The sequence below is a fragment of the Notechis scutatus genome, chromosome Z, assembly GCF_049901735.1.
Source record: "Notechis scutatus isolate UNSWTSFEM ecotype Mainland chromosome Z, rNotScu1.2, whole genome shotgun sequence".
NCBI lineage: Eukaryota > Metazoa > Chordata > Lepidosauria > Squamata > Elapidae > Notechis > Notechis scutatus.
In genome coordinates, this window is record NC_142025.1 from 12,163,908 (window position 1) to 12,177,587 (window position 13,680).

General features: G+C 37.0%; 1 protein-coding gene across 16 annotated transcripts in view; it reads right to left on the minus strand.

The window, feature by feature from the left end:
- Nucleotides 1-13,680, minus strand: part of LARP4B (La ribonucleoprotein 4B) — a 49,645-nt gene that overhangs the window by 22,410 nt on the left and 13,555 nt on the right. For 8 of the 16 annotated variants that reach the window (XM_087946329.1, XM_087946325.1, XM_087946317.1 and 5 more), the window contains 2 exons: nt 13,068-13,188; nt 8,833-8,957 (listed from right to left, as the gene is read on the minus strand). In XM_087946329.1, the coding sequence (XP_087802455.1) occupies nt 8,833-8,907 (75 nt within the window). In that variant the 5' untranslated portion in view covers nt 8,908-8,957; nt 13,068-13,188. Of the gene's footprint in view, nt 1-2,563; nt 2,705-8,832; nt 8,958-13,067; nt 13,201-13,680 lie in introns of those variants that run through there. The other 8 variants (XM_087946331.1, XM_087946328.1, XM_087946320.1 and 5 more) reach the window with 4 other exon arrangements.

The following is a 13,680-nucleotide window of genomic DNA, read 5'->3' on the forward strand; positions in this document are numbered from 1 at the left end:
AAGAAAAAGCAATAATAATTCTTATTTATGACAAGAAAGAGAAGGATCAGGGGAAACATGATAGCAGTCTTCCAATATTTGAGGGGCTGCCACAGAGAGGGGAAAGGGGTCAAGCTATTTTCTAAAGCGTCTTGTAGGTCAGACAAGTAATAATGGATGGAAACTGATCAAGGAGAGATTTAATCTGGAAATAAGGAGAAACTTTCTGACAGTGAGAACAATCAACCAATGGAACAGCTTGCCCTCGGAAGTTGTGGGAGCACCATCACTTGAGACTTTCAAGAAGAGACTGGACTGCCATTTGTCAGAAATGGTATAGGGTCTCCCACTTGGGTGGAGGGTTGGACTAGATGACCTACAAGGTCCCTTCCAACTCTGATTATCTGTTAATCTGAAAGTAGATCTAAGTCTTTGAAAACATTGTAAGATTAGGGCCAATACCTTCATCAACTCATAAGGGCAGCAGAGAACAAGGGAACCATACAAAAAGCATAATCAATAGAAAAATCAAAAGCAACACCGTATTCTTATGGTAAACTTCTAAAGTTAAACCATTGTTATATAGAGATACAGATGATTGTGATTTTAGAGCCACCTAACCAGTGAAAACAGATGGTTTAAATACGAATACACTAATGTCTGTTTTTAACGTATTTAATATATGAACCCAACCATTATGTTGCATAACTATGGTTAAACAACTCAGGAAAATGTTTGAATCATATAATCCTAAATAGTTATGTAGTTTGTAAGAGCCAAAGACAATTTCATCAACAATTTATAATATGCATGGTTAAAAGCCTCAAGCAAATTTTACGCTAGAACTGTTGAAATCTTTTACGTTGATAGTTTTCCATGTTAACCTATTCTCTTACAATTTAGCTATAGTGATTCAAAATAATAAAGCTATTTAAACATTTATCATAAAAATTGGCCTTTTAATTAAATATTTCCCTTAAGGAATTAGTTTTAATTGCACAGGCTGTAAAATATATATGCCTGGGAACATTTTTAAAAGGAATAATACACTACATTTAAATTATTAGGTACTACTTCTTTCCAAATAAAGACAAAGGGATGCATAAGACACATGCAGCATATTTTATAAAGACAATTGGTTAGCTCTGCCAACAATTAATACTACAAAATTCAGTCCCTCAGAATAAATCAGTGCCTGATCATTTTTAAACAATTGCAATATTCAAATGTCATATTAAAACATGTTTAGTTACAAATCCAGTTTAGGCAATATTAATGTATTCCTGATTTGGTATTCCTGCATCTAAATCTTAAGACAGTCGGGAAAAATTAGAGTACATTAATATTGTTAACAAAAAAACTCATATCTTTTTAAAAAAAGACAAAACCATGTGTTTTGCAACAGGTTGTCCAATGAACTAAGAATTTTCTCACTGTTCTTGTATTTCAACAAGGTGGCTAGGTGCTACTTTTTAACACTATACTAACTTCTGTACATGCATTTGGCATTATATATACCATACTTTATTGTATATTTTGCAGAATTATAAAATATATAATGCTATTCTGTCAAATTTTGCTATTATAATCAATTATTTAATTATTACATGGTGTTTCTCTGAGTGTCTCAGTTACAATCTCGTTTCCTGTCCAATTCCCTATTGTGGTGGTGGTAATGGTGTTGGAGTGGTGTTCATGGCTTAAACCTTGGGAGAAGGTTAGAAAACTTTACAATAGTGAACTGATTCTACAAAATAGGAGAACAACTTTAGTCTTTCAATAGGGCTGACTGCAGCCTCTAGGTTCTCATAGAATGGGGCAGGTCATGGGGAAACTTGGTAACTTGGTTGTTAAGTGAATCCGGCTTCCCCATTGACTTTGCTTGTCAGAATTTTGCAAAAGGTGGATCACATGATCCCAGGGTACTGCAACCGTCATAAATACGAATTGGTTATTAAGCGTCTAAATTTTGATCCAGTGACTGTGGGGAAGCTGCTAATGGTTGTAAGTCATAAAGACACTTTTTTTCTCAGTGCCGTTGTAACTTCAAATGGTCACTAAATGAACTGTTGTAAATTAAGGACTATCTATTGGGTTTTCTAAGATAGTTCATGAATGAAATTACAATTACTTACATGTTTTTCATCTCTCTCTTGCCATCCCCAAATAGCACTCTTTTCCTTCATTAACAAATGATAAGGATATTTTCCCATATGAAAAGGAGAAACTCTTAGATCTCCACCTTGGTTTTGCATTGTGCCAGCTGACAGACATGCATTTTCAGTTTTGTTAAAAGAATCAATCCATAGATAGCTCATACATTCCTGACCACATGTAAAATCAGTGGCTGAAAACAATCTATTTATTTCGCCAGATTGACAAACCGGATACCCATCATCTTCTGAATCTCTTAGATATAGTTTTTGCATATGACCAGAGTCCTTCAATATATCTTCCATCAGATCTAAAACGTTGTTTGAATTGTCCTGTTCAGATTCTTGCTCATTATCAGGGAAAAGAAGTATTTCATAGGAAGGAATAGCAGCATACTTATCTTTTTGTCCGGGGTCAATAAAACTCATACCTGCATCTTCATAAGTTTCCAAACCACAGCTCACATTGCCTTTAGGTCGTACTTTAGAAGAATTTTCTATCTTGGTTTTTAATTCATCATGGCTGTCTTCAAAAGTAGAATTCTCTGCGTTTTCTTTTAATAAGTTTTCATAATGAACAGAAAATCTAGAAATCAAGTGATCATGTGGACATATAATTGCCGTTTTACTTTGTTCAAGTGAAGAGCTATTTTTATAAACTTCTGAACATTTTTCATTTAAACTGCTAGATGTTTCTTTGTATTTTATTTCTGCTATTAAATCCGATGTAGGAAACCTCATGGTTTCACTTTGGCTGTTAGATAGGCAAGTCTGCAGATTTTTAGGAGCTTTCAGATTTGCAAGCATTTCTTCTTGTATTTCTGTAGATACACTATGCATCTCTGGTGAATTATTACTGGTATTTAATATGCAAGTAAAACTAATATTGGAATCTTTAGATCCCACTTCATTAAACAGTGTCTCATGGGCTCCATTTATAAAGTTTTCTGCAGGGACTACGTTTATTTGATCTTCAGGCCTATAGAATGTATATTTGCTCCATGCCTTTGACTGTTTCCTGTCCAAATCCAACTCATTTGATTCAGAACAGCCCAAAGAGATGGAGCAATGTCTGCCTTCATTAAGTGCACTGGAATATTCATGTGTTTTACTGCTGCTTTTTAAGAAATCTTGCTGGGTTTGATCTTGCAAGCAATTTTCTTTTTCGATGTTCTTACCTTCAACATTTATGTTGAATAGATCTGAAAAAGCTGTAGTCTCCTTGTTCTCCAGCAGACCTTTTTTCAAACCAGAATTTTCTGAAGGTATACTATTTATCTGAGATTGGAATTGCTGAGCAGTTCTTATAGAGTTGCAATCTTCATTATTGCTAAACTCTGGTACATGTGTTTGTTCTGCTCCAGAAACTAAATCATTTGATGCTGAAAGCATGGTGATAGCATTTTTAGTTGGGTTTTCAGGACTGTATGAAGCTTCTTGATGGGAAACTGTATCATATTTCAAGAGATTCTCTGAAGTATTCTGTTCAGAAATATCTGATATTTCCTTATCGCTGCAATCAGCAATTGTCTGAAATTCATTCACATTCCTAAAACAGTTTTGTTTGTTTTCTATTTTTTGCCTATTTCCTTGCCTTACAGTTTCTATATTGGTTTGTCTTACAAAAACTGAATCAATAGTTGCATTACTACTCTTGCCATCATCCGGGCTGGAATGGCATACATATGCTAACTTTCTGAATTGCAAAGAATTCATGTCTACGCCTTTCTCCACAAGCATAGGCGTTGAAGAATTGTGTTCACAATCTGACTCATTCAAAATGATCCTACTATTAAGCATATCCATTTTCCAAGTTCTATTTTGAGGACCTTCAACACGTGCTTGTGCCTCTACACCGCATGTTGCTATGCTTTCAGTATTCAACCTATAGCCCTCACTCACCAAGCCAAGGGGAGGGTCTTTTTTCTTTTCACTTTCTTGCACTGCATTATTGTTCATCAGATTAGCATCTTTCAGAAGGCTGATATTAACTGGCACAAGCCCTGCTTCCTGAACTAAGAGTTCTTCCCTCTCTTCTACTGAGCATGCTAAACGGCAGTCTTCCTGAATAGTGGCTGGTTGTACAATGGCAATGGACTCTTCATTAGTGATTGCTTGCCTTTCTTCATTTCTCATATCATCGTCAATTATACAAATACTATAGAATTCATCTTTGGCATTCCTGTGATGTCTATCTATGTCAAAACATACAGAGTTTGTCAAAGCTGCTATTTCCTTATCCATTCTACTTGAAACTGCATCATTATCTTCAACAGTCTCCATTTCAGCTTGTGGCATGAAACTCTTGCTCCTTATACCATAAGTATTTAGAGCTTCTAGGAAGAAACCTTCTTGATTTAAAGCCATTGGCACACAGAAAGCAGAAGTATTTTCAAATGAATGACACTGCTTTTCAAAGAGAATCAATTCACTTTCACTATTAATATGATGGCTGCCTACATTATTCACAAACTGATTATTATGACTGCTTTTTTCTGTTAGCTTTTTATCATTAATCCCATCTGTTAATTCATTTTCTGGTAAAGGATCATACTTATTCAAACCTCTTTCTGTATTAAACCAATGAGGCTTAAATTGCCTAGAAATGTTCTCAGCAAACCCCACACGATGGGCTGAAGGATGCTTAATTGATTCTGTATAGTCATTATAAATGGTAGGTTCTAGAGAACCTGCCTCTTGAATTACGTGCAATTCCATTTTTTCCTTAGCCTCTAAAACTGAAGTTAAAGTTTTACTTATCCTATTTTCAGAGGTTTCCTCTTCTATACTTTTCTGCAGCAGGCTCATTTTCTCATTATGGCTGTTTTTTGGTTCTTTAGCGAAACAGCAGCCCATTTTAAGTTCTCCTTTGCAAGTCCCAGAGCTGTAAGCTGTTTTCTGCATACAACCACTTCACTTTAAAAGTGCTGGGGAGACAAGCCAACACCCAGATGCCAAAAATAGGACTGTTTAAACAGTGCAGGGGGCTCATGTGCTATTGCCACTCAACATTAAGCTCAGTTTCGGAGAAATGCCTTAGTATATTATACATGCAAGACGTTTTGCATCAAGAATTTTACCCCTTAACTATTTGGGGGATTCCACTGTGTTCTATGAGAGGAAGGAGTAAGTTAGGAACTTCAACAGTTTCTCCTTACAAGAATGTTGTCAAAAAGCCAAAGGCATACTTGCTGAATTCTGAAGCCACTGATATATGCATTGTATAAGCATGTTATTTTAATACAATACAGAATTAACTAACAGGAAAGTAACACTGAGTTCAATATACACTGCTCAAAAAAATAAAGGGTACACAAAAATAAGACATCCTAGATCTGAATGAATGAAATATTCTTATTAAATACTTTGTTCATTACATAGTTGAATGTGCTGACAACAAAACCACACAAAAATTATCAATGGAAATCAAATTTAGCAACCCATGGAGGTCTGGATTTGGAGTTACACTCAAAATTAAAGTGGAAAAAAACATTACAGGCTGATCCAACTTTGATGTAATGTCCTTAAAACAAATCAAAATGAAGCTCAGTAGTGTGTGTGGCATCCACGTGCCTGTATGACCTCCCTACAATGCCTGGGTATGCTCCTGATGAGGTGGCGGATGGTTTCCTGAGGGATCTCCTCCCACACCTGGACTAAAGCATCCCCCAACTCCTGGACAGTCTGTGGTGCAACGTGGCGTTGATGGATGGAGCGAGACATGATGTCCCAGATGTGCTCAATTGGATTCAGGCCTGGGGAGTGGGCGGGCCAGTCCACAGCATCAATACCTTCGTCTTGCAGGAACTGCTGACACACTCCAGCCACATGAGGTCCAGCATTGTCTTGCATTAGGAGGAACCCAAGGCCAACCGCACCAGCATATGGTCTCACAAGGGGTCTGAGGATCTCATCTCGGTACCTAATGGAAGTCAGGCTACCTCTGGAGAGCACATGGAGGGCTGTGCGGCCTCCTAAAGAAATGCCACCCCACGCCATTACTGACCCACTGCTAAACCGGTCATGCTGGAGGATGTTGCAGGCAGCAGAACATTCTCCACAGTGTCTCCAGACCCTGTCACGTCTGTTACATGTGCTCAGTGTGAACCTGCTTTCATCTGTGAAGAGCACAGGGCGCCAGTGGCGAATTTGCCAATCTTGGTGTTCTCTGGCAAATGCCAAATGTCCTGCACGGTGTTGGGCTGTAAGCACAACCCCACCTGTGGACGTCGGGCCCTCATACCCTCATGGAGTCTGTTTCTGACCGTTTGAGCAGCCACATGCACATTTGTGGCCCGCTGGAGGTCATTTTGCAGGGCTCTGGCAGTGCTCCTCCTGTCCCTCCTTGCACAAAGGCAGAGGTAGCGGTCCTGATGCTGGGTTGTTGCCCTCCTACGGCCTCCTCCACGTCTCCTGATGAACTGGCCTATCTCCTGGTAGCGCCTCCATGCTCTGGACACTACGCTGACAGACACAGCAAACCTTCTTGACACAGCTCGCATTGATGTGCCATCCTGGATGAGCTGCACTACCTGAGCCACTTGTGTGGGTTGTAGACTCCGTCTCATGCTACCACAAGAGTGAAAGCACCGCCAGCATTCAAGCGACCAAACCATCAGCCAGAAAGCATAGGAACTGAGAAGTGGTCTGTGGTCACCACCTGCAGAACCACTCCTTTATTGGGGATGTCTTGCTAGCTGCCTATGCTTTCCACCTGTTGTCAATTCCATTTGCACAACAGCATGTGAAATTGATTGTCAGTCAGTGTTGCTACCTAAGTGGACAGTTTGATTTCACAGAAGTGTGATTGGAGTTACATTGTGTTGTTTAAGTGTTCCCTTTATTTTTTTGAGCAGTGTATATTGCCAGAAAACATTCTGGTTTTTTGACTCACTTCAAGAAGGGAACCGAGAACTTTAAAAGCCTGCATTTCAAGCAGATATGTATAAGCCATACACATTTTTTTAAAGCTTAAAGAAAGAACCTGAAATGTTCTGGAATTTTTCTACAAATCTATGAGAAAAAATTGTTCCATTCTATGTGTTTCCCAAAGGGAACAATATGAACTTAAAGTGAGCTCTTACTCCACTGTTTTTCTGTGGGGTCATAAGAATGGATAAGGTAAATATTCCAAGAAATGAACTTTCTACCCCCAATCTTTAAAAAAAAATGGCTAAGGTATTTTAATTTTTAAAAAATAAACTAAAAGTATTCTGAACGTTTTTTTTCTCCTATGCTGGAACATTAAAATGTTCAAGTTTGTTTGAGCAAATAGATTCCAAGCAGAATCGCTTTGGACAGCAAGATGGGCAGCACATAAATTTAATAAACAAATAAATAAAACATGAAATGTTCCTATATTTTAAATGGACTGATCTGTTTTAAATTCTGAACCAAATGTTAAAGCATATGCCCTTAACACCTGGACCATGTCTGTATTTGGTTACATATAATAGTACAATTCAATTAGTTACCTTAAATAATGAATAATGTCCACCAATTCAGAAGCCCATCAAAATGATTCAGGGTATATTTATGAAATTTAAGTCTACTGAAATCAGTATGAAAATCTAGTCATTACTAACTTAAATCCTCTTTAATTTCTGCGGCAGTGAATTTCAATCCTTGTACCAGTATACTGATATGAAAATTATGCTTTCCATTGTTAACAGCGGTTTAGATAATCTCTGGTATGGCTTTAGTAACAATTTAGAAGCCTGGGGGTATAATTCAAGTTTATTCTAAAAAATTTCAAACTGGATGAAGGAAGCAAGATTCAAATTAAAAAGATGCCTTAGAGAAATGTAATTAACACCCTATTCCTTCTGTTTGATCAAAATACACACTTTATTATATGATTTAAATATAAAGGCTCATCACAGTAATTTTATCACAGTAATTTTGCTCATGTAGATGTTCTTTTTTCACTGGAATTTGGTAAAAAGAATCATACTGTGTAAGCCATTTTCACAATCTCACTGTATAGGGAAATTAAATTTGGAATCCTGCCTTTATAATATCTCATTCAACATCTCCTCCCCATTGGGATTTGGCAAATGAACTGTGCCTGTCTTCTCTGCTACTAACTAATATAGACATGTAAAAGAAATCTTGCTAGCCCAATGAATGATAGTAATAGATACTTGTATTAAAGACATGCAATATTGTAAATCTTCCATTTTCTTTTTTTGTATGTCATTTTGGAGAGACTAACTTTCCCAGAAGAACCAATGAACCATTTCTTTAAAGTAGACAATCATACTTATAAAAGCTTGCGGCAACAGGAAACTGTGAACACGCTGTAAACTGTAAGTATAATATATCACCGCATATTTTTTAATCTAGACTAATTGCATTGATCTGGAGTAAACTTTTTTCTGAACTCTAACCCCTACCATTCTTGGCCTCTAGCTATGCTTTCAGAACTGATATGATTTGAAGGTGAAACCATAAGAAGACTGATCTGCTGGCTGCTGTTACTGGCAATATCAATTATGTAACATCTTCATTTAACTTAGTATTAGTTGGCATAACTAAAATCTGGGGGAAAGGGTTATAGTGGCATGGGAAGATTGCTATTTGCTACAAATTTTGTAAAATAACTTGACAAGTTACCAAAAGCAAAAATGTACTTCACAGCACAGTGCCTAATTAATTATATTTGCAAATTCCCACTAGTCAAGATAATGTCAAAACTTACCAGATGAGAACTATCCTTAACTTCTTGCTGCACCTGCGGTTCAGCCACAATTTTAGTGTCCTGATCAGAAGTCATGAGCTGTCTGCTTTTTGACTCCTCAAAGAGAACTATATAGATCACCTAAGCTGCAAAACAAAAAAACCCACCATAATTTATTTTCTATATAGATGAAAGTAGTAAACGTAAATTAATAGTTATTATATCAAAAGAAAGTTTATGAAAAAAGCATCTGATTTATATATCTTATTAAAAAAACATTTAATCCTCTTCTACTACATTGGTAGCAGCACTTATTTTTCCAATACATTAATTTTTAACATGCTGAAAAGTCACTTCGTTTAGCATATGCTGCATCAATTCAGAGCATGTCAAATATAGCTTGGGGCAGGACTGTAGAGGGCTCACCTTGTCTGTGCACAGATCTATTCAACTGACTTCAAATTAAATCTAGAGCTACTGTTGTGCTTCTAGAAAGTATGTCTCTCAATTGCTTTGTTCTATGTTCTGAATTTAGTTGAATTACTTCAACGTTACTCTCCAGACATGCCTCAAGATTTCTGGCTGTCAGATTTGGCAACAAATTGGTAGAGAAGAGTTAACTGAAAAATCAAAATTTTAAAGAACACCCACACCATTGCTTCATGACACTGTAAACTGATGACCTGCCCAACTAACTCCATGGAAACGTGGCATTTACAAATGGAGGTAGATAGTCCTTGACATTTGATTGTAATGGATAGTTGAAAGTTGTTAGGATTATAAAAGATTGTTCACAGGACTGACTCATTGTTTTTTTTTTTTTTTTACAAAAGACATAAAGCAAACAGCATGGTTTGCCATTGGGGTAATTTTGAAAAAAAACTGGCAGTCCCAGATTGTTGGAATTTAGGAACTGGATTATAAATGGTTCCAAAATAGCTCCATCGTAAGTTTGAATAGATACTAAGCAATCAGTTGTAAATCGAGGACTACCTGTAGGTGATTAGACATATTGACCATTAAATAATATTTACATGCAGTTATAACTTTTAGGGGGACATGGGAGACAGCCCATGTCTTAAGATTTTTTTCTTCCTAAACAAGCTGACCATATGCCAAGCAATATATATGCATACATATTTCAGACAATTTTACAGGATTTCATGTTAGAACAGATTCAAACTGATTAAAAAACCAGAGGGGGTATACTGGGAAGGTGAATCCTTGGAAGTTTTTGTATTTTTGAACCTTTTACATGTGGATCTGGTTGCTTGCTCATTAATCTCTCTCTAGATTTCTATCTCACATTTCTGGGGAAAGGAGAAAGTTTACCGCCAAGACCTAAAGAATTAGCTAAGAATATAGTGGATGTCTCACTATGACATCAGGAAGGGACAGAGACTGAAGTGAGGAACTTGGAAGCCATGGTGCTTCACCTAGTCCAGCAGCAAGTTCAGAACATCCCATTGTCGCCAGAGGATCTGGCTACTCCAATATCCCCGGCCATCCCAGCTGCACAGCTAGTTTTGCTGTGTTGCCATAGAGGTTTGCCAGAAACATTTGGGGGAGAAGCGGACAAGATAAGAATCTTTATCACTCAGGTTGAACTGAAGAATTCCCTACAGAATGCACAAGAGTATCCTTCGTGCTAAACTTGCTGAAGGGGTTGGCAGTTAAGTGGATGCTGCCAGTCCTAAAGGGAAACAACCAGGTCATGGACAATTACCAGAACTTGATGGACAGATTCAAGGGGCATTTTAGAGACTCCTGAGTATGAATCATGACAGCCAGCTGTGATATTCAGTAGCTCAAAGAAGGCATAGACGATTTCAAGTTATTGGCAGGTATGGTTTGGAACAGAGCAGCACTGATAGAAAGCTGGGCCAAAATTCCATCTAAGAAGCAATATCCAATATCAGCAATTGAATGGTTGATTTTATTTGGATTCCAATTTGCTGAAAGGATATATCATACCCTCAAAGTCACCAACTTTAGCACCTACCCTTTTGTTCCAAAGAGAGACAGAATTTTCAGAACCCAATTAGTGCATCCAGATGTGCACAGTCCACCATTACAAAGATAATTATTAAGATCACTATAAAGGATCATTACCTTTCTGTAGCTTTGCCATCCTGTTGAGGCAAGTGGTCATGGAAGTGTCTTCAAGACACTACACAGGATATTGTGAAACGTTAGGTGACCCAGGATGGTGGCAGACATCAAGGAGTATGTAGCATCTTGCCACTTGGCTGGGAAAATTCTACACTTGGGGCAAACAATTCCTTTAAAGTGGCATTGCTCCCACCTGTCCAAATTTCCTATAAGAACTCAGACATTGAAGGCAACATGGAAAGGGGAAGGGGGCTTTTGTAGGAGAGGGATGATGTTGGTAAACTATCAGCCAGACAAGGAGGAGGAATTAAGTGAGAAATTAGCCTTCCGTCACTGCACAGCTACAAAACATCTGAGATTGACACCCTCCCCATGGAATCTTACTTGTTAGTTTCCTAAAGAAGGCAAGCAGTCTTATCGTAGATAGAATATAATAATGTAGGTATATTCAATTTGAACACCTCATGTGTGGAACGTGTTGCTTATGCCAGACAATAATACAGACATTAAATAACAGCTTATTTGAAAGTACTGTACTAAGGACAGAGACAGACTTTCTGCTCAGCCATAAATGTATTCCTTACATAACGTAAATTTTCCATTTCTAAAATTGAATTAATTCACCACAAATTTTTGATAATTATGATGACTGCCTAGCCTGATAAAAAGTGCTAGAAAAATTAGGAATATTTTTAAAATATTGAGAATATAATGGTTTAAATTTGTAAGCTACTGCTAATAGAATAAGTTGTGCTGCATCTTCCCCAATATTTCTAGCAAAGTTACCTCCATTAAGAGATAAATTGCTTTAACATTTAGCAGACCGTAACAAATTAATGTGCACCTTAAGCTATGCAGACATGAAACTAACAGCATATTAAGATATTGCTATGACATGCTCACTAGAAGACAGTGTAACCATTGGGAAAACATCCATTTATGAACACACTGTAGTCATCTAGAGCAATGGTCTTCAAACTTGGCAAGTTTAAGACTTGTGAACTTCAACTCCCAGAATTCCTGAGTTAACATGACTGGAGGAGGAATTCTGGGAGTTGAAGTCCACAAGTCTTAAAGCTGTCAAATTTGAAGACCCCTGACCTAGAGTATATGCAAACTGGGGAAATACTACTGGTACTATTACCTATATTGTAGAACACAACATGTGGGCACATGTGCTGTAGAACTTGCTCCATTAATATATCCTAAAGACTAGTGTGTAGATCAGATGCACCACATGCACATACTTAAAGCCATTTTATATGTTCTATTTATATGGTGCAGCAGGTATATTCAAAAACCCACTTCAATATATAGAAGTAATCATGGAATTCATTACCACATTGAGTCCCTCTGGCATTAAAACTTTAAAATAATCCTTGCCTTGTAAATGCTTATTCCCCCCACCCAAGTTAACTTTTTAACAATATGCCAATTACTGTGTAAAAAAATCAGTAGACTTGCAATATTTTAATCTTAAAACAAATGAATTCAGTAATTACTGTGAGAAAATGAATTGACAAAATATGAATAGACTATTGTGTGAATATGAATTGGCAAATATGATAGATTTTGCACTCTTGGGAGCCAGCCATTATAACAAAATGTCCTTATTACATCTAAGGCAAAAAATGCATTATTGTTGATTTACCATCCAGAAAGACAAGTACAATAATTATATTATTATACTATAATAATGTATTTCTCCCAGATAGCTTGTCTAAGTACTTAAAAAATAACTTTTAGTAAAAAGGGGAATCCAAGCTCTCCAAAATGATGTTTGTTTGGCTCATGCCATCTGATCATCTTATTCAAATATAATAAACTATCCTAAGGAATTCTGTTCTTCCTATCTATTAATTAAATAATCCCGTGTATTAAAATACTGACATTCGAAAAATATAGGCGTTGCATGGTACAATTAATTGAGGAATATTCTAGACATCCCTATTCCAAATGCTTTAAAACAATGCTATTAAAAATTATAGAGTCTACACTGTACACTGAGTAAAAGTCAACCTTCCCAGCATCCAGCAATCTATAAATTGAAAGTTGTGCCTTTCTAAACAATTAAAAAGGAGAGCACTATCTAGTAGTGGATGGGGAAGGAATCTCAAATACAGTGAATACATTCTTCCTCTTACATTCAAACTGTAGGCTCCTTCTCTGATACCTGTCAGTCAGTTTCTCTTTTCTGTAGCAGTAACACAGTCCTGCATCTACTGAGTTCTGGAAAATCCCTCAGTTTGGAAAGCTGTCACAGTCCTAGAAACAGGAACAGAAATGAGTGGGTGGGAAAACCCTCTTCAATGAAATACAAGATTATTTAAGTGTAAGATTCATGAGATTGGTAAATCATACTGAAATGTTCTATGGGAATAAGACTCCCAAATCTAAAAAGCAAGAGGGTATACATAGTGCTGTGGATTTAAAAGTAAAATAGTATTTTGAAGCTTGCAAGAGCATCTGTCTGCAAATGAAAAAAGTGTCTTTTCCTGGGTCGTGCAACAGCTAAGGAGGCTGCCTTCATTTTTTTAAAAAAGATAGAGCTGCTTTAAGAGTTACAGAGATGCTATACAAGTGCCCCCAAACATATTTTTACCCTTGACATCCAAGTGCTGCACACCTCACCTCCTCAGGATGAGAGATGTGCTCCTCTTTAAACGAGCAGGCAGAGATCCTGACAGAAATATACAGTTATCACTAGAGGCATTTAAAGCTAGAACTATTTTAAAGTAAGCAATGTAGAAATGACTT